Here is a 22,302-nt window from a genome sequence, read left to right on the forward strand (position 1 = left end):
CCACTAGGAACCTGGGGGATCTCCAGAGCTATTCCACACCAGCTCTTTTCAGATGGCTAGTTGCAGGGATCGTCGCCATTGCAACGTGGACCTAGTGAGGTCCTGGAAGAAGGAGAAACTTGTCCCTTCAAAAGATTGTTGCACCTTGCCTTGTAGCACTGTCATCAGGAGTCTTTTATCCTGTGAGGTGGAGCATCAGACGATCACATCCCTCACCACAATAGAGGCAGCTCTGCCTGCTGCCGGTAGATGCCATCTATGGTAAATTTCTTGGCATGAGTCGGTGGCAGTATGGAGGCCACTAGTCGCCTCATATAGTGAGGGAGCACGTCAGGCGTAATTGTGTTATGACTTGTAGTCCAGAGCGGTCTAGTGGAGTGAGAGAGAGCCTGTTGGTGTGCTTGCATAGCTAGGACTGTGGCCTTCACCTTATCAACTTCCTATAGGTCTGCTTTGATAATTGCAACATCAGCAGCCAGGAGAGTCTGAACTCCTGTACCAGGTTGTGGAAGTCCCGCTGAGTGACCGGTGCAGACCCATCCGTGCCCTCTGTAGTGCCAGGTACCAGGTTGCGCAGGATCCTCCGGTACCAGTGCAGCTCTGTGATCTACCTTGTCCGCCATTTTGGTTGGTTGGTGTCGCTGGATCCTGATGGTGGATACAGAGGGGGCTTCTGGGATAGTCTGCCCATCTGTGCCTGGGGTGATTAGTGGGCGTCTGCATAGTAGTCAGCCTCCGGGTCCCCGTGACACTGCAAGCAGTCTAGCAGTTCCGACCAATTCAAGCTCTGGAGGGTTTGTAGGCACCAGGCCTCCGCTTCTGCCTTTTTACCCTCGCTGGCTGAATGAACGGCATAGATCGCCTCTGTGTCGCTTACCAGTAGGCTGGGAGAGGGGTTTAAAGGGACATTCCAGTGCCAGGAAAGCAAAACGGTTTACTGGCACTGCAGGTCCCCTCTCCCTCCAGACCCATGTTGCTGAAGGGGTAAAAACCCCTTCAGTGACTTACCTGAGACCACCGCCGATGTCCCTCAGCAGTGGTTTCGGGCCCGCCCACGCTCCTCCCCCGCCGACGTCAGCTGGCAGGGGAGACCGATTGTGCATGCGCGGCCGCCGGCGGGATGAGACCTAATGCGCATTAGACCTCCTCATAGGAAAGCATTAAAAATGCTTTCAATGCTTTCCTATGGGGATTTTAGCGATGCTGGAGGTCCTCACATAGTGTGAGGACGTCCAGCGACGCTATTGCACAGAAAACCTGTGCTATAGACCAGGAAGTGCCCTCTAGTTGCGGTCTAGTAGACAGCCACTAGAGGAGGAGTTAACCCTGCAAGGTAATTATTGCAGTTTATGAAAACTGTAATATTTACAGTTGCAGGGTTAAGGGTAGTGGGAGTTGGCACCCAGACCACCCCAATGGGCAGAAGTGGTCTGGGTGCCTGGAGTGTCCCTTTAACCCTCAAAAATCATGCTTTTGTCGGCTGAACAGACGAAGCACTGCAAACTGGCATCTGCTCTCATTCACGGTCAAGCTCCGCCCTCCTTGAACCCTATATTTAAATGCAGCACACCACAAAGATAAAGGAAGGATGACCGCTATGGTTACTAAAAGGGAGTCTTTATGGAAACTCTCTCGCTGAAGCACGGCATTAAACCTTTGTAGCATATGGAGGTACAATACATCTCCGAGAGACATTTAGTAATGGAGAGGCAAACTGTTGGGGTCAGGTGCCTTGTTGGTATGAGTCCCCTTAAATTCATCCTTTCAGATCTCCCCTCCAGACTAGCTGCCACCTCGGCACTTGAGGAGTCTAAGACACATTTGTCTAGGTACTGGAGAATCCTTTCACCGTATTTTTTGGGACTATATGCTCCCTTCTATCATGGTCATCACCCCTTAGCTGGTAAAAAATAAAGTTATATAAAAGATTACTTACCTTTATTTCAGCACAGAAACTACTCTGCTGCACTTTTGTCAGCATCCCTGTTGACCATTCCACGTTCTCATCCAATCCAATGCTTCTCATAAAGCAGCACTGGTTGAAGGACAGAATTTGACAGTTGCTGTCCGTAAGACAGACATTATAGGTGTATTTAACCCTTCAATGTAAAATTGCTTTACTGCCAATTTTATTATCAGAACAAATAAAGCTTGAACTTTTACTCTCCTGCTCGAGAGCGAACGTCTATCCCCTCGGGGGATCTTGTGTTGCTGTATTCTTAGTTTGTAAATGTTATTTATTCTTGTTATCATATTTTGTTCCTCCCCAAAGCAAATTAGTTTCAGAACCCAGAGATTCATTTAGACTGTGAAGGATCCACAATACCTCGTTTCTTTAAAATCACTTGTGTTGTTGAATCTATTTTTAGGATTTGTGAACCCATTCTACAGAATCTTTTGTCCCTTCATAAATAAAAACATCATATATAATAAATAACATAGAATGTGACGGCAGATAAGAACCATTCGGCCCATCTAATCTGCCCAATTTTCTAAATACTTTCATTAGTCCCTGGCCTTATCGAATAGTTAAATGTTTTTATCGTATCCCAGTCTCGTCTTTCCTCCAAGCTATAAATGTTCAGTTCCTTTAACCTTTCCTGGTAAGTTTTATCCTGCAATCCATGAACCAGTTTAGTAGCCCTTCTTTGAACTCTCTCTAAGGTATCAATATCCTTCTGAAGATACGGTCTCCAGTACTGCGTACAGTACTCCAAGTGAGGTCTCACCAGTGTTCTGTACAATGGCATGAGCACTTCTCTCTTTCTACTGCTAATACCTCTCCCTATACAACCAAGCATTCTGCTAGCATTTCCTGCTGCTCTATTACATTGTCTGCCTACATTTAAGTCATCAGAAATAATCACCCCTAAATCCCTTTCCTCAGATGTTGAGGTTAGGACTCTATCAAACATTGTGAACTCTCAGAGAAACTAAATAAATAGATAGGGGGTGAGTACCACTAATACTGGGGGCTAATGGATTAGCTCCAAAGGTGCCCAACGTCACTCTCCCTAAGGTTGGGGAATAACCCTCAAAATACAATATAAAATGGACAAGGGAGGACTGAAAGTCCTAGTTGGAATAGTAACAAAAATATAAGAAAGGGAGCAATAGCTTTAATGATCCTAAGAAAAAAACAGGAATTGTAAAAAGGGAGGGAGAGACACAAATATATATGTGTTGCTTGGTTAGCTAACATGAAACAAAGCTACTAAGTAGGTCTGAACCTAAACACTGTGCGTTATCCCAGCAAGTATACAAGGATAACGCTCAGTTTAGGTTCAGACCTATTTAGTAGCTTTGTTTCATCTTAGCCAACCCAGCAGTGTGTGTGTGTAATTAATATATATATAAATATATATATATATATATATATATATATACACATACACACACACATATATATATACACATACACACACAAAAAATTATAATAATATATATATTTTATTATTATTATTTTTTTTTTTTTTTTTAAATCTGCACACCACTCAAGCCATAAGACTTTCTTTTCCCACAGAAATCACAAATCTGCAGTGATGTTACTACCACAAAGGATTCTGTGTGGGCATATGCAAATTAGCTTAACAAATAAATCACATTTTTGCCTCATTCCATTTAAACATGGATTCCTTTTAGTCTGGGTTTGCTGTATACAACAGCTTGGAACACAACTTAGGAAAAGATGCAAAGCGAGTAAACCACTCATGGAGAGCTGTTTCGTTGTTAATGCAACTCATCAGCATGAGGTTGGTTACTGGTTTGCTTATTGAGGCTTGGTAGTGCTTGGGAAGCAAAATCCAAATAGGTTATGGTGGGGAAAAATTGTGATTGAAAACCCCTTCTACCTGAAGTCTGTGGATAGTTAATACAATGTTAAACAAAAAGGAATCCATCTTTAAATTGGAATGAGGCAAAAATGTGATTCTTTGTTAAGCTAATTTGCATATGCCCACCCAGAATCCTTTGTGGTAGTAACATCACTGCAGATTTGTGATTTCTGTGGGGAAAGCAAGTCTTATGGCTTGACTGGTGTGCAGATTTTTGTTTAACATTGTATTAACTATCCACAGACTTCAGGTGGAAGGGGTTTTCAATCACAATTTTTCCCCACCATAACCTATTTGGATTTTGATATATAGATACATACATAAATACACACATATACTGCTGGGTTGGCTAAGATGAAACAAAGCTACTAAGTAGGTCTGAACCTAAACTGAGCGTTATCCTTGTATACTTGCTGGGATAACGCACAGTTTAGGTTCAGACCTACTTAGTAGCTTTGTTTCATGTTAGGATAGATAGATAGATAGATAGATAGATAGATAGATAGATAGATACACACACACACATATATATATATATATATATATTTTTTTTTTTTTTTTATTTCTTTTTGTGTGTCTCCCTCCCTTTTTACAATTCCTATTTTTTTCTTAGGATCATTAAAGCTAGGGCTCCCTTTCTTATTTTTTTGTTACTCTCCCAACTAGGACTTTCAGTCCTCCCTTGTCCATTTTATATTCTGTACTCTACCCTTGGGTTTTTACATCCAAGATGCATTATCTTGCACTTATCCACATTAAATGTCAGTTGCCACAACTCAGTTGACCATTTTTCTGTTTTGCCTAAATCATTTGCCATTTGGCTTATCCCTCCAGGAACATCAACCCTGTTACATATCTTTGCATCATCAGCTAAAAGACAGACCTTACCATCAGGACCTTCTGCAATATCACTAATAAAAACATTTAAGAGAATGGGTCCAAGTACAGATCCCTGATGTGCCCACTGGTGACAAGCCCGTATATATCGAATATACTCCATTGACTACAACCCTCTGTTGCCTGTCACTCAGCCACTGCCTTAACCATTCAACAATATTGGAATCCAAACTTAAAGATTGCAATTTATTGATAAGTCTTCTATGTGCAACAGTGTCAAAAGCCTTACTGAAATCTAAGTAAGCAATGTCTACTGCACCACCCTGATCCATTATTTTAGTTACCCAAACAAAAAAAGCTGTATAGGCTGGAAGTGGCCTTTTTTCCCCATGAAAAATATATTGGATTTTCAGAGAAACACATAACGAATAAAGTAGCACAATAATATACAGAAAGTACCAAGTGACCCAATTTAATGCACAAAGATGAAGCCTTAAAATAAATATGCAAACATTAAAAAAACACAAAAAAAAACCAAAACAATCATTTTTACATTTCAATTTAAATTTAATTTAAAAAAAATAAAATAAAGGAAAAAACACAAAAAAAACATATATACTACTGTTGGATCTCTCTGCATTTGCTGCAATGAGCTCTCCCCAGAGTTCCCACTATTTTCAGTGGGGGTAGAGCACATCTAATAAATCCCTGCCCATCAAGGATAAGCAGCAGTGCCACAGTCTACAATACACATCTCTTAAATGCTCTATAGAGTACTCTGGAATTCACAGATAACGAAGCAAACTCAATTATTCATTCAAACACAAAAGAGAAACATAATTAGGGGCTGCACATCTTTTCATTATACCATGCTATTAAGTAAGTGAAAGGTTACCAGTGATAAGTGATTTCACTTCCAGGCATTCTGCTTCCCACCAACATTTAACATTACTTTTGGCTAATCTGACCCAACATAATGATTCCCATATCCCTTCCTCTGATGTCCACAGACAATAATTAATTATATGCAACCCTTTTATGTCCTTACTGGCTAAAAAATATTTTTACAATAAAATAGGAGACAGTCACTGACTGATTTTAATTTGTGCCACTTTATAAATTTGTCTTTAATATGGTTATAAATAGGATAAAAGGGTGTTTGCAAGAAAGAACGCATGCAGGCACACGCACAAATTTGATGAAGTCTGGTCAATGGGAAATATACTAATTATGCATTACACAAACTCTTTCTTGAAGTATTTGCTGTGTAATGTCACAGGGGTAGTTACATTTTTGTTCGGGTGAAATCCCAACCACAATCACAACCTTAGTTCAGTTGTAAATCTGAAACTTTTAATGGGACAATTTGCTGTATGAAACTTAGAGTTTAGGGTATATACCTCTCAATATAAACGCACATGAATGATAACTTCTCATCCACAAGAATTGAGGATTTTGAAACCATTCAAAATCAGTAGATGCGTTCAAGCCTGTCTATTGCACTTTTTATTTTTTTAAATGTATTTATTTAAACCACAGAATGCTTTACCTACTCCATAACATAACAGACTGGATGCACTTTTACTGTAATAGAACTAACCCAGGCTGATTCTCCTTGTCCTCCTGCTCATTAGTTCTCTCTGATCGGAAGCGCTTAGAAGCCAGTGCCTCCTCGCATCTTTCCAACTCTTTCCGCCGCAGCTCTCTGATAGCCGTTCGGATTTCTCGACGCTCTGCAAGATCCAGGGTAACCTCCAGCTGTGGATGACAAAGGACATTAGGACAAGTGTACATTGGAAGCATGAATCATGGGGGGTCAAAATCTGTGTGGGCTTCAAGCGGATTTGAAAAAGTATGTTCTGGCACAGGCAGGCTGGCTGCTTAATGATAAAAGAATAGTCAAATTTTCCATAGTTTAAACAAACAAGGCTTTTTAAAAATTTCAACACAGATTTGTTTATGGAAAACTGGATTTTACTCTAGCGCAAAAAAATGGGGGAACACTTAATCCATTTGCAATCAGACTTAACCTTTAAACAAACACAAAAAAAAATAAAAAATCAAGCCATGAAGAGTTAATCTTTAAAATATACAGAAGGAATTTGGCATCAAAATATATCAACTCATTTGTATTCTGATGTCAGTATGAGGATTATGCTTCAAGCTGTAGGCCCAGCCAGCTGTTCCAAGACTCTAGCTCCTAGATGGATATACTTTAGAAAGGTATTTTTTTCAAACTGCAGCATAGAATTTGCATTTCTTGTCCATACACTTGAATAAATACGGAAACATAAAAAAAAAAAAAAAAATATATAGAGAGTGGACAACACTAAGACGCATATTAAAGACTCACGATAGCGGCATATGGTGTGAGCTCCCCTCTACACGACACCACCCTAATAGAGCATACACGCAGCCATATCTCGCCTGTACGATAGACAGAACTACTCCATCGGTAACAGCAGGTCGCTTTCCCCTATCTATGACTACCGTAACATATTAATCTATTTTCCCTCCTTGTTGAAACTCACTGTTACTACAAAGTTATGCTCTATATTATAAAAATGTGCGTAGAGACCGAATGCCACATAACCACGGACTTCAAAATCTAACCCATGTATGCATGTATAATGTCAACAGTTACTCATGCGATGCTGTTGTGGCTCCGCAGGAAATATTTGTATACTAAAGCACAACAAAATAAAGCTTAAAAAATATAAAAAATAGAGAGAGAGAGAGAGAGGACTGGAGGTTTCTACGATGAGTTAGAAAAAAAACCAAAAAGTACCGAACACTTTAAAAACTGGTATCCAGGGGGTGGAGCTTGAACATTGAGCTGAGCAGTCACATGCCATGCGAGCTCCTGCCAAAGCCGGCAATTTTCGCAGTAATACCCCCGTTTCCAGCCTGAATCCCGATACCCACACTCGTAACCCTACCTGGGGACAAGTTGCTGATCACACTAACTCAACATTCAAGCCCCTGAGACAGAGGGAGCCCGCAGAGACAAATTGCGTCCTGCAAGTGACCGGGTTGAGGGAAAGGCGGCCAACTTCCCCGCTCTCCTGGCTACTGAAAAGAATTGTCTCAGTCCTGCCCCTCCCCCCCCCCCCCCCCCTACAAATCTTCGCTCTAAGCTAGTTATTATAGTTGCCGTTTTGATTGTTCCCTTCTTTAAAATCCAGTATTGAGTACCCCCTTGATTGGGGTGCATTCACTTTATCTATACGTATTGTGTGGGTTCAAGCCCACTTGGTGGATCTGGTACCACCATACTGATTTCTGTATTCCTATCCCATCTGTTGGGATTAGGTTACATAGTTCTATCTTTGCTTTCCATTTAATCCACCTATTACTTCTTCTAATTGCATGCAAAAAATTACACATGCTCCAAAGTTACACATTACACGTAAGGTATGAAAAACAGAAAGGGAGAAGTAGTTCTCAATTTTCTCAACTCATCAGACTGTTTAGTATGAAAATTCTACTTTGACTAGTCTTGCTGTCAGGATTATAGAAATATGGCAGACAGAATTGGCATTGCAAATCTGGTAAACATGGTTGTTGTTTTTTTTTTTTTAATAATCTCACAGTGAATTCTGTTTTCAACCCTACATTTAGAACATAAGAGGGAATTAAATGTCTACTTGGCAATATGTGCCAATATGTGGAAAATATGCCAAGACGTTGAAGGGTTGAGGTCGGAGTTCGTCTGACTGATGCTCCGATGTGTTTAGATAAAGTTTGAAACGTTTATTTTAAATACATTTTGCCACTTTTTGCCAAGTATAAATAACTGCGAATCAGCTGTGAACACAAGTCAAACGGTTTTCTTTTTTTGCCAAAAAGACATTACAAAGTCAAGAAAAGCACTGGATGTTTCCACAGGAAAAAAAAAAAAAAAGCCTTAAAAGGAACCTGACAAAACATTTATATAAAATGATATTTATGTTCAGGCACAACTTTGCTTCATAAAATATGCGAGATGACTCTGAAAATGGAGTCTATTTCAATACAATGTCACGATCACTTTATTGTTTACAATAGCCAAGTGCTTTATTATTAAACAGATAGTTGCATTACAAAATGTAAAGAGGCCGCAAGAGGGAGGAAAAAAAAAAAAAGGCCCCTGAAATTAGACACCATTTGCGCAAGTACCAGGAATACAGATTTCTGAGCACAAGATTGATCATTTATGCTCAATTGTCTTTTCATATGATGTCACACGTTTGATTGACTGACCAGTCTCTATAATGCTGATTATTATCATTGCCATTTATATAGCGCCAACAGATTCCGTAGCGCTTTACAATATTATGAGAGGGGGGATATAACTATGAATAGGACAATTACAAGAAAACTTACAGGAACAATAGGTTGAAGAGAACCCTGCTCAAACAAGCTTACAGTCTATAGGAAGTGGGGTATAAGACACGATAGGATAGGAAATATCAATCAAATAGGGTGGGAGTGAAGCAGAGCTGGAGGAGAGAGTAAAGCACTGCCCTATAGGAGAGAGCAAGAGGTTGGGGTCGTGTCCACCTTGAGGTGCATGTTTGGAGTGGGGCTGCAGTGTTCAAGGCAGAGGTGAGGGTAGTGTTATCACATGCATTCAGTTCTAACATCAATGGTTCTTTCTCTTGACCTACACATAGAACTAAGTGACAGAGTGTTGTTCTGCTTTCACGTGGCTGTTCATAACTATTATGGACATCCCATTTCCAAAGGAGCATGTTACTAGCGATGTGAATTCTATCATTAACATGCTCCAAACACATCCGCTCATCCCAATTGTATACCTGGTCAGATGACATAACAGTTCCACATACATTGAGAACAAAATAGGGATTTTCACTAAAGTTAAAAACGAAGGTATTTCAAAATGGCCTATGGAAGCATAGGAAGACTTTGTGACAAAGCGCCCTCATTTTGTACACCTTGTTTTCCATTGTCACTTAAAGACTATGGACCATGGCCGGAAACACCATTCGGGCATTAACCTACCAAGCCTCCCCAAGAGACTTATTCACGGTTCCCCTGGTTCAGTGCCTCCCCTCTCCCGAAATGATCTGAACACTCTCTCACTGGCAGTCATTCGGCCGTATGAACTTCCAAACAGGTTTAAGTGGTACTTAGCAGGAGAGTGCTTTTTGGAGGAAAGGTGCCGGAGATTGTGTGAAACAAATCGCTCACTAAAAACCAGGAGGAGCACCCTTTATATTGTACACAGGAGCCCCCCGACAGTTGACCGTCCAAGTACTAATCGTGCTGGAACGCTTTTGGGCATGTAACACATGTGCGGCCGGTCAAAACTTTATCCCAGTGGCGCCTGGTCATTCCTCTTTGGATTTGGGTGCTATTTGGACAGATATCTATGGATATAGTACATTTGGGGGTGTGTTACTGTATTGTGTATATTCAGGGGTTTTGGGTTTACCGGTGAACAACTCAATTATCTCCCAGACACAGAGACGCCTGGGCGGGTTTATGTGTCCATGAATGGAGACCCTATGCTGGGGGGTCTGTGTATAAAATATGTGTGCCTTGCCTGAATAAGACAGATCTACTCCCAGCATCAAGTCTCGACTAATGTATTGGGGGAAAGCGATACCAGCTACATTTACTACTTCGTCTGCAAGGAGCTATACCACTACGGGAAAGGGAATCCTTGGCGGTGATAATATGGTGGTCCGCCACAAACATGGAGAATATTTCCAGTTTAGCCATTAAGGTCTTAAAGTGTTACTTCAAGTACCATGACCACTTCAGTGATCTGAATTGGTCATGGTGCCAGAAATCTGTATGTGCAGCATTTCACTATTAAAAACACTGCACTTGGAAAGTTTAAATCCTTTGCTGCATGAAGTATAAGTCCACCTCCGCAGCATCACAGAGCATCATTAGACAGAATTTAATAGACAGAAATAATAATTTAATTTTTTTTTTTAAAACAACGCTGGACGTCTTCACGCACTGCATGAAGACATCCAAAGCACATTAGCATCCGCATCAGATGATGTTCAAGGAGGTGGAACGCTGACCGAGGTTGGAGCTGGAATCAGGAGAGTGCCAACTTTGTATTCCTAGCCCTATAGATTCCCTTTAATCTTTCCTAGAATCATGGTATTCCTGGAAAGATAGTTGCACTACAAGTTTCCACTATATTACTAAGCTATGTATTACAGGATTTTTACTTGGAAATTAGTGGTGGAATATATTGTTTTGTACTGCAGTACAAGTCAAGACAGCTCATTACTGGAATACAGAGAGAAAAACAAACATAGGAGCTAAAGAGGAATTGATAAAATGTCCCACTATCAGCCAAGTAGATCAAAGAGATGGGTAGTACCTTTGCTATATTTAGAAATTTATTTTTTTCATCTTAGAATATGTAATGATCCATGGTTTTAAATTATCACCTAGATCAGTAACTTTTAACCAGTTGTAGCCTTATCAAACTGTGCCACAAATACATTGACTTCAGTTTTGTAACTGGATGACTGCAGTCCCCAGTATACGTATGCACACACACAGGACATATTAGGCACTATAACCACTTCAATGAGAAAGTAGTATCCCTTTAATTAAAACCTGTACAACTATTTATTTAGAGAGACTTATGTGCTATGCATGTTGCATACTTTTCTAGTAAGACTCCTACAGGTAAATATAATAAATTGCTGATGACTAAATATTTTATTGACATATTTTATCGTGGTCCAAAAAATAAAAATAAAAAAAAGGTTGAGAAACACTGAATTTGATTATCATAGACTGGAACACTTGTTTTTTCCCACAGTTCTAAAAATAATGAGGATTGAAGGGCAAAAATAAATGTTATTGAAAGTAAATTCCTTGTTTCTATTTCGGATTGTTTTTTTTTTTTTTTACAACTAGATTAAATTGTAGTGAACACTATAAATGTATATATTTTGCCAAAAAGTAAGCAGAAGGAAAAAAACTGTCAACTAATTCAAACAGGCATTATTCAATAATAACCCGTTTAAATCTTCTGGCTCGTAAGGCAAATTAATCTCATCCCAGGGTCTTCCAGATGCTAAAAGTCCCATCATCTCAGATTAGCACTTCCATAACCATATAGAAATATTTCACTTGTCTAGGTCAAAATAAAAATCTATATCTTTACAGAACACAACTGTGATACAGTATTTACATCAACTTATAAATGTAGTTTGTAATGTTTGTTAGAAGGGAATTAAAAAAAAAAAATGTTGATCACGACGGAGGAGGAGCTTGACCACCAATGGAAGCAGAAGTGTAATTCCTGAGCTCCCTCTCCCTTGAGCTTACCATTAGCCTCAAAGCTCAAACGCGAACACATCCGAGCTTAAAACACACAAAATCTCAGCAGTGACAACCTACCATGCCAAACAGTGCCATGGGAGGCAATAAAGAACGGAAAGACCTGTAGGTAGCTACACTATTCAGACATCTTTGTCCCAAGGCCTACCTGAATCAGAGTCCGACAGTGAATACAGTGAAGGCCCCATGGACCCCACGGCCCATTTAACAATGGGCGACCAATGGAAACTACTCAAAGAAACCTCCGCTGATATAAAGGCTCACAGCAGCAGAGCTCGAAAAACAAATGACCTGGCTGAAAGAAGAAATAGAGGACCTCACCTCACACACATTGGGATCACCCTTCCCCACGTACCTTTGCCTGACGACGCTGGCTCCTGGAGACCAAACGCCAAGCCTGGAGAAGAACACCTGCCACCTAGTCAGCCTCAAAGACGTCTGACCTTGAATATGAAAAGACTTACCCAGGCGGCTGTTCTCATTCTTACTCTAGATCAGGTTAAAGTATATTAAGAACACTGAATTAGCTTGGTTGAACGCTTGTTAATATTGTTAAACCACCCAGGTCCCCATATCGTTAATCTCCAGTCCCACCACAGGACCCCATGTGCACATATGTGCAATACTGAAAGGGATATTGGGGTCGCCTCAGACGCCCGTAGTTGGACAAGAGTCCTAAACCCGCTGCCCGGTGAACCCACACTCCTCCACCGATGTCATGCACCTAATAACCCTGAAGCACAGCCATTATCTCCGGGCATTCCCACCTCACCCGGTGACGCCTTCTTGTAAGCGAGTACAGGCCCACTGTGAGACACCCACCATTCTATAGCAAACTGCCTTAACTTACTGCACGACATCTTTGGCCCTGGTTGCAGTCCCCCAAAGTCGCTCTTCACTGAAGTTATTCTGGTTGTTGAATGTTCATGTTATTTGCGTACACTGTGACAAATGCATACCATAACTGCCACAACAGAAAGCCACCTCTCCTGTTACAACCCACTCTATTACCGAAGCCAAAGGGCGTTCACGCCTACGTAACCCACGGTCACCACTCATGTTGCGGAATCTATAGCATGCATATACCGCGCCAAATGTTTAACAATGCATGTCTCTATGGACACCATCAGCAACACTCTAGATGGCTCTTCATTTAAAGGCCATCAGACGAATTACAATCACAAATATATACACCAGGACCCCTCCAAACCTAACCCGAAATTTGACCTCACCTCTCTGTCCAGAGTAAGGGTTGACAACCCCACTAACCACCTAATCCATATTACCAACAAGACTAGATCCCACCACTGGTCCCTCTGGGACCCCCGTTCTCTTAACCAAGGTGAAGAGTCACCAGTGAAGGCCTTCCTGAGCTAGGTCAACTTGCGACCAGCAGGTATTGGTCTCAATGACCACACATCCTCCTGACTCCTGTACCTGGGAAGCATAACTGTATATTATCCTGTTGTTATATACCACTCTCCACAGGCGCTAGCTTCATATAGCAAAGTTGTTATGGTCCACACGGACAGGAACTCCTTAAAAATGTATGCCTCCCTCAGTCCTTCCATAACTTCTTTTGCCCTGCCAGCAGACTTGCACACATTGCCTCCCTAGGGCACTCGTCACATTGAAATATATTTACATGGACCACTGTTGGAACTCAGCATACGTATGCTCTAACTTCAATGCTAACTTATCGCTATGTGTACATGCAAGCTCAGGAGGGTGGGATAGGACCACAAAGTATACTTATACCACACACATTTCTCCTATCTCTCCCCACGCACAACCTTCAGGAACACATGTTTCCTTTGGTCTTGATTCCAATCTACCCTCAGACCGGCATTACTCTGTCCCCACTAGACCTGGCAACTTTCATATAAGACCAGGTTCCTCTTTCCATCCACACCTTAACCTATATCCCCCTTCCTATCCCCTACCTTCTTCCTCCCATCTTCACCTCACCTCTGTACCCCACCCACCCATATTTTTTTTTTAAACCTTCTCTCTCCCCTTTTCCCCCTTTCCATTACCCCCTCCCCCTTCTGTTAAAACCTCCCTCCCATCCTACCCTTAATGCTTTCCCTCTTCCGGCACTCTACTGATCGGACCCCACAGCCATAACCGACGCCAAGGAACCCAAGCCTCCAAACAGGACATCCTCTCTGTCTTGCATTTCCATAAATTGTAAGGGCCTCAACAACCCCTTCAAACGCCACCAAGTCTTATGATGGGCAAACAGGACTGTTTCTAATATCTCTCTCCAATACCCATGTTCAAGTCTACCTCCATAGGCTCCATCACATGGTCGGACCACGCAGACATAACCGTTACATTCACACTGCCAAACAAGGTTACGCTCTTTAGAATCCAAACTCAAACAAAACCCCACTCCAGAACTAAACACGCAGATTTCACAATGCCAAAAAACTCTAAAAGAATTCATGGCGGCAGACTCTGCTAAGGCCCTCCAAAACCGCAGCTTATGCTGACGATCTGCTACTCACCAGAAGTGACCCCATGCACTCTATATCTCCGCTTCTCAACGCACTCAGAGATTACGCGATAGTCTTGGGTTACAAACTAAATATTGACAAGACAGAGGCCTTGCCGATCCAAGTAGACTTGGCAACGATAACTACCCTCCAGGAACAATGCACATTTAACCTCCAAAATACCACAATCAAATACCTGAGCACCTCTCTCTCTCTCTCTCCGCAGATCTCGCTCAAACATATGACCTTAATTATACCCCCAATACAAAAAGCCCTTCACGATTTACAGAACTGGAACACTATGCCAATTTCATGGCTAGGCCTCCTAGCCTCTATAAAAATAATAAAGCAGGAGGTCTCTGACTACCACACTTAACCCACTACTACCACGCTGCGCAACTAGCCCATATCCAGAACCTCCATGCTCCCCCCCCATACCATCTTTAGTAGGGACTTCCCATCCTTTATATATATATATATATACACAAGCACAGCCACCCCTTCCCCGCACGTCCCTGGCAATTTGCACATCAATAAGACTGTGGGATAAAATAGCGGTTAAATGCAAACAAACATCCAATCACTCACGCCAATCCTACGGAACACACAATTTGCCCCGGGCATGCACCCTAAAGACTTTGTGCACTTCGAAGACAACGATCTAGCTAGATTCTACCACTTCTTCACTAACCACCAAATAATCCCCTTCACGGATCTCCCACGACCCAGACTGCTGACAACTTTGACTTTTTCGCCACATTCAGATTAAGAGCTTCCTTAGCACCCTCACAAATAAAATAGCAAGCACAACCCCCTTAACGACATTTGAAAGAACTTGTATGCACCACCCCACCCAAAAGGGTCAAATATCAACACTCTATACCCTCACAATTCACAGGACAGCACCATATCCTACATGTTGGCTTGGGAAAGGGATCTGGGACCCATTGGAGACCACAAAGACTGGCTAGTCATTTGGAAAGCCACTGCTAAGGTTACTGTCTGCGTGAATCACAAGGATCAGGCGTACAAAACGCTAATGAGGTGGTATGTCACCCCCCCCCCCCCCCCCCCCGCGGTAAAACAAATGGGGAGGGCAGATTAGGATCGATGCTGGAAATGGAGCGGGAACAAAGGAACCTATATCTACCTCTGGTGGGAATGAGAACACATCGCACAAATCTGGCGTCAAGTATCACAAATGACTTCTCAAGTCTTGCACTCTGAAATTCCACTCGACCTATGGACCTGGCTCTTATCGAAGCCTCTCCAGAATACCCCATGGGTCCAAAACAAACTCATTGCCAAAGTTGCTCTAACCACAAGATGAGAGATAGCCGAAAAGTGGGGCCGCCCAGACACCCTAAATCTGGAAACAATCAAGCATAAAATAAACGATGCCAGAAAGATACAGTCTTTCCGCACTTATACATGACTCCACGAAACATAAGAAGATCTGGGAACCTTGGCTATTCAAATTCCCTTTAGTGCCCTAAATTGTTCTCTCAGGGGACTCCGGACAAGAACCGGCCCTGGAGTGACTCACAACAGACTTCCTGCCCCCTCCCCCTGTTTAACTCCGACTTTTTCTCAACACAGCAGGCCCCATCTGGTTACCTCACCCCAACACCTACTATGCCACATTAACAACGCTCTCTAACCTTCAGGATTATGTACCATACCAGGACCCAAACAGCTTAAACACACATAACATAGCGACTGCCGCACCCCCTGGGCTCGCAATAAAAACGAAAAGATGACAATCCTTAAGACTTCTCTTTCTGCTCACTCAAAAGCCTTACATTTTGCAAAACTAGCGATCTCCACTGCATAGAATATAGGCATATCACCTCTCTGTTACACAGGTTACAATATTCAGCACCCTATTAAGAAGAGGACGTAATATGGAGTGTATAAATGCTTACTGTTGTACTTTATGATAACCCAATTGTACAAACTGTGACTGAAACCCCTAACGTTTCTTCTTTATTCTGTAATCCCTCCCCTGTTTATCAAACTCTGAAAAACGTATATAAATAAAGAAATAAAAACAAAAAACAATCACAAAATGTGACTTTGTTAGCACGACGACACATGGTAAATAATCAGGTCAGAGAGAAGCATCATAAGGGTGCAGTGAGTTCCATAATAAAAATAATTTAGCAACAAAAATAGGGTGTTTACTTGTATACTTTTATGTATATACTTACTTAGCTTAGTACCACCCTATATTGTGGAGGGAGCTACAAAAGTTACTTTGAAATTGCACTACATAACCTGGAAGAAACAAAACTAAGGATGCTTTTCTACTAAACAGTCCAGAACTCAAAACACACCCCCCTCCCCCACACACACAAAAAAACAAAACCAAATTCATAGACAAATGTCTTGATCTGTCCAACCTCTAATCTCTGATATTAAACAGATGTCAAAATAAGATTCTGCAACATTTTCTTTTGCTTAGCTAAACTTCCATAGTTTTTAACTCCTTTAAAAGGGGTTATTGCTTATCCCATAATACCATACCAGTCCTAATGTAATTTTCAAGAAAGTGGTTAAAATTAAATTGTATCTGAATTTTGGCCGATTGTAGCTACGGAATTCAAACTGCCTGCCAAAGTGTCATATGGACACATCACAAAACAAATGACAAGGACAGTTTTCTTGATTCATAATTCAGAGTTATGTCTGTGGTGTTAAGAGACAGCCAAGGGAGGGGGGAGACAAGAAATGTATAGTGTAAGGAACACAGATTTGTATTCCTTAATACTATAGCATCTCTTTAAGCGTTTGATCTGGCTAAACTCCTCAAATACGCAACCAAATGCTCAAAATCACAAATCAATGTGGACTGAATTTGAATGGGAAAATACCAGTCTGTTTGGTTGGAATTTGTAGCTTAATTAGAAGGGCATGAATAGGAGCCCATTACTTGACTACTAAATATACAGTAAAGGGATTATGTGTCCAAATAATTTTCACAGGATTGTTTGCATTGTTGAAATGCGGCCTAGACAACAGAATTTTTTAATTTTACCGTATTTATTGGCGTATAACACGCACCTTTTCTCCCTAAAAATAGGGGGCAAATGATGTGTGCGTGTTATACTCCGATATACATATTTTTCGCTCTATAAGACGCACTTTTTTTCCCCTCAAAAGTGGGGGGAAATGTCTGTGCGTCTTATGGAGCGAATGTAAAGGTTTACTTACCTGTCTTGGAGCGTGGGCCGGTGTTCAGCGCGCACTGCGGTACTGGAACTTCAATTTCAGGTTCCGGTTTCCGGCGGGACTGAAAGGAAGTGCGCACTCAGTGTGCACACTTCCTTTCAGTCCCGCCGGAAACCGGAACCTGAAATTTAAGTTCCTGTACCGCGGTGCGCGCTGTGAAGCCGGCCCAAGTTCCAAGACAGGTAAGTAATTGTGGGACAAGGGGAGGGAAAGTGCACTAGGGGACAAGGGGAGGGAAAGTGCACTAGGGGACAAGGGGAGGGGGGGGGACACTATGGGAGGGGGTGGAAAATACTATGGGGGGGGGGGAGAATACTATGGAAAGGGGGGGGAACACTATGGGATGAGGGTGGGGGAACACTATGGGAGGGGGGGAAATTTCCTTCTTAAAATGAGGTGCGTGTTATACGCCGATAAATACGGTATTTATTTTTTGGCCGATTCTAAATTTTTATCACCATGTGTAATTCTAGTTAAAACTGCCAAGTAATTTGCAGCCCTCCAGAAGACGGGCTTTCCGCTTAATGAATGAAGACCATCACATTACTCAAAGATGGAGGAGTCTGCATTACTGCTGTAGTAGTTTACAATATTAGAGACGGTCAAACGCCCTTCATCCACTGCAGGTCACTGGCTGTCAAGGAATGATGTGTGTCCTGGTATAACATCTAAGGCAGGGGTTCCCAACCAGTGGTACGCATACCCTCAGGGGTACAATTCAGCTTCCCAGTGAGTACGCGAAAAATATTGTGAAAAAAAAATGCGGCCGCAGCGCAAGTGCTGCTGGGAGGAAGTGGTCACTTCCTCCCAGCTCACTCCGCGCGGGAGGAGCGCACGCCCGGCAATGAAGAGTGAGAGCCAGCCGACTCCCAGTCCCATCAGCCCCAGTCAGTCACCCTCCTGCAAAGACAAGGTAAGAAACAGGAGGGTGGCTGGAAAATGAGCTGTGTGTGTATGTATGTCTGAATGCCAGTGTATGAATGTCTGAATGCCAGTGTATGAATGTCTGAATGCCAGTGTATGAATGTCTGAATGCCAGTGTATGAATGTCTGAATGCCAGTGTATGAATGTCTGAATGCCAGTGTATGAATGTCTGAATGCCAGTGTATGAATGTCTGAATGCCAGTGTATGAATGTCTGAATGCCAGTGTATGAATGTCTGAATGCCAGTGTATGAATGTCTGTCTGTATGTCCTTATGCATGTGTGTATGTTAGTATGTGTCTGCCACTATGTACACCTGTGTGTCTGTATTTATGTATGTCTCAGTATGTGTGTGTGTGTCAGTATGTATGCCTATATGCGTATCAGTGTGTGTGTGTGTGTGTGTGTGTGTGTGTGTGTGTCCTTTTTTATCAGTGAATGTGTGTGTGTATTCCTGTGGGCGGGATTTGGAGGCGGTCTCTGTGGGCTGTTTTGGAGGCCCAGACCCTGAGCTCAGTTAGGGGCCCCAAAATTTCTGGTGGCGGCCCTGTGAGGAGCAACAGGGACAATAGAGAGAGTCTGTGTTATGAGGAGGAGCAGGGAAAGCCTGGTGCAGAGGACGTGCAGGGGAGCCTGGGGCCTGAAGAAAGAGAAGCACGGAGAGCCCGGAGCAGTGGAGGAGCAGACAGAAAAATGTATACATTTGAAAAAACAGCAACTATATTAAAAACAAACAAACTGTGAATATGAGTGGTCCAATTTGTGGAAATTGACTGCCATGGGGTACTCAGGTTAAAAAAAAAAAAAAAAAAAAAAAAAAAGGTTGGGTCCCACTTATCTAGGGGACTATATTCTGGCACAAGTATTATGGGTCAACATCAGTTGGCTTGTTCTATGAAAACTAGATTAAGAAGGTCAAAACTGTGTAGGTAAAGAGCTTTTCCCCAACCTTGATAATTCAGCCTACAAATTTGCAATTCCCTTGTCACCTCTCAGAACTTGTGCCAGAATTGACAAATTAGTGAAAAATGGCATGTGTGATGTGACAATTCTGACATTCATTCAAATCACTGCCTACGGCTATCAGACAACGATTGGAGTTGTAGTCTAGAAACTGGAAAGCAGCAGCTGACACCCTTAATGTATTGTGTAGTAAAATAAAGTAACCCTTTAACCAGCAAGAGTATTCTTTTAACCATTTGCATACAAGATGTAGCGCCATTTGCATTTCTGTTATGCTGCTTATGGTTTCTGTTGCATGCTAGGCATATTTTACCTTGTTGCTGAATTCCATGCAAATGCTCAGTGGGAGAGAGTTGGGTGAAGAGGAGTGTGAAGAGGTGGCCTTCTCTGAAATGCTCACACACGAAATGGCAATGCAAGCCATATGTGCAATGCGTGAGCGATTCAGAGTGTGAATGTGTTGCAACACAAAATGTCTTTGTATTGTGAGGAATGTATAATAACCCTGACCAGGACTTTATTAGAAGAGATTTTAAATGTCACACAGTGATCTATAAAACTTAGAATGAGCCTATGCAATACTTCAGAGCATCAGATGTACAAAGTGTTGCATTATTCTTGAAAGGCGTTTAGTAAGATTAACATATTATCTCTTCCAGAAAATGACAGATTAATAAAGGAACATTTTCGGCTTGAATAAGGGAATGCATATGAAGAAAACCTGGAGTGGCTTCACATGATAAAACAAGGTAAGCATTGAAGCAATTACAAATTCACATGAAGATTTTTACATTTAGCAATTTGAAGGAACACAAATGTATATTGCTGACCCTACAGTGTTAAAACACTATTTAGGTCCCTGCCCCACATCTCACCCATAGCCTTCTTAAAGAAGTTAAAACTTACCTTTATTCCCTGCCCTGATCCGCCTCCTTAACTGACATAATCAGAATTGATTAGGTCAGCCTCCTATGGAAAACAATGGATTGGCTGAGATCATCAATTCTGATCTCACCCAAGAGTCAAACACCTCCCTGGCCAATAAGCATCTCCTCATAGGAGATGCACTGAATCAATCCGACAGCCACATGAATCTGCAGTTGTTCTGGTGACTATAGTGTCCCTTTAAGCGTACAGTTTTTAAAAGATTTGACTTTGTACCTGAGGTCTGCCAAGAGCAGCTTCCCCTTTCATTACCAACACTTGAGAGGTGGAAATTCCTGACCCTTTCAGTTGGCTCACTCCAGCTTTGGTTTGCTGATGATGCTTGGAGTGTTCCTTAAAATCTTGTTGCTGCCGGGCGGAGCCTGACCGCCGAGTGGAGCAGAAGCAGGGGACACAAGCTCCTGCTCGACGGGCTGAAAAGGAGGCATATACGAGGGCCAAATAGCCCAAAGACCTGCCAGGGTGCATCACCCACATCGGGGGTGCACCCCTGAACAGACAGAAGCCTCTTTGAAGCAAGTGGAAGCTACAAAAGCAAGACGCCGCACGCGGCCTACAGCAGCCGGAGCCGGCGGGAGGCGGCCGCTCTCGCAGACACCGGACCCGCCAAAGCAACCAAACAGGTCTCCAACCCCCCCCCCTTTGGACCGGTGGGGGATATCCCGGTCCCCACTGGGCAGCGAGACCAGGCAAGCTAATCAGCCCTCTAGCTACACCGCCGGCTAGACCGCCGAAATATACACAAGATGGCCACCCAGCAGGAGCTCAGACTGGCGGGCGCACACCCTACAATACCAGCTCGCTGCATGGAGGGCTTTGACAGGCTCTGTACGGGCCTCTGGACGTTGCTTCGTCGCCGCGGGGCGTCCAGCACCCAAGCAGCCAGAACAATCGCCCTATGGATCAGACCTGTGACACGCAGACGCCATTACAGGTACCCACTCCAAGCCAACAGGCCCTCTAAGCGGCCACGAAGGCGCCAGGACCCGTCATGGCGGACCGAGGAGCCAAGCTGCCGGAACCCACGCACTCGCTCCCAGACACACAGCAGCAAGATACACAAGCCATCCCTGCAGCCACATCACCTACTCACACCTAAGATGGCTGAACACCGCGTGGCTATACAGGAGGACGCCTCACGTAGAAACACCACAGATGGAAAGGAACCAGGGGGCCACACTGAGCAGCGAATTTTACATAGACACAGCAAGTATCTGCTAACGATGCCTGTAACAGGCATAGGTTGAGGGGCTACTGGACTACATACATAAGCCCCCAGATCGGGCCCAAAGCTGTGGTGCACGCACCCTCCCTCCACACGACCACATGACCCTGGCTTGAACCAAGAAGCACTAGCTACTTTCATATTGTTTTATTGATATCAGTTAAACGTATATCACTTTCATTACATGCAAAATTGTTCCTAGATTGTTTCAATTATGCCCTTCCAAAAAATGTGCACCTCTTGAATGCCATATTGCAATAATAGTGGTTAACCCATGCATGCTTGAATAACTTTTCCAAAGGCATACCCACCCTAGCGTGTTATATTACAAACATTGCCTACTAGCCTGTCATCATAGATAAGCGTGTTACTTATATACATGATAAATGCGTAGACCAACATGTTCCCTAGCCATTTAAATGCTGTTACCGACAAACACGTTGAATCGTACAATGCTTAATGTTCTCTTAAACGATACTTAAATGAAAAAAACAATACTTAAATAGATTGCTAACACAGTATA

At 42.6% G+C, this 22,302-nt stretch overlaps 1 protein-coding gene across 2 annotated transcripts in view; it reads right to left on the minus strand.

The window, feature by feature from the left end:
* Nucleotides 1-22,302, minus strand: part of SMTN (smoothelin) — a 125,374-nt gene that overhangs the window by 54,144 nt on the left and 48,928 nt on the right. For both annotated transcript variants that reach the window (XM_063454780.1, XM_063454781.1), the window contains exon 2: nucleotides 6,271-6,428. In XM_063454780.1, coding sequence (XP_063310850.1) covers nucleotides 6,271-6,428 — 158 coding nt within the window. The remainder of the gene's footprint in view (nucleotides 1-6,270; nucleotides 6,429-22,302) is intronic.

Source organism: Pelobates fuscus, chromosome 5, assembly GCF_036172605.1.
Source record: "Pelobates fuscus isolate aPelFus1 chromosome 5, aPelFus1.pri, whole genome shotgun sequence".
Lineage (NCBI taxonomy): Eukaryota > Metazoa > Chordata > Amphibia > Anura > Pelobatidae > Pelobates > Pelobates fuscus.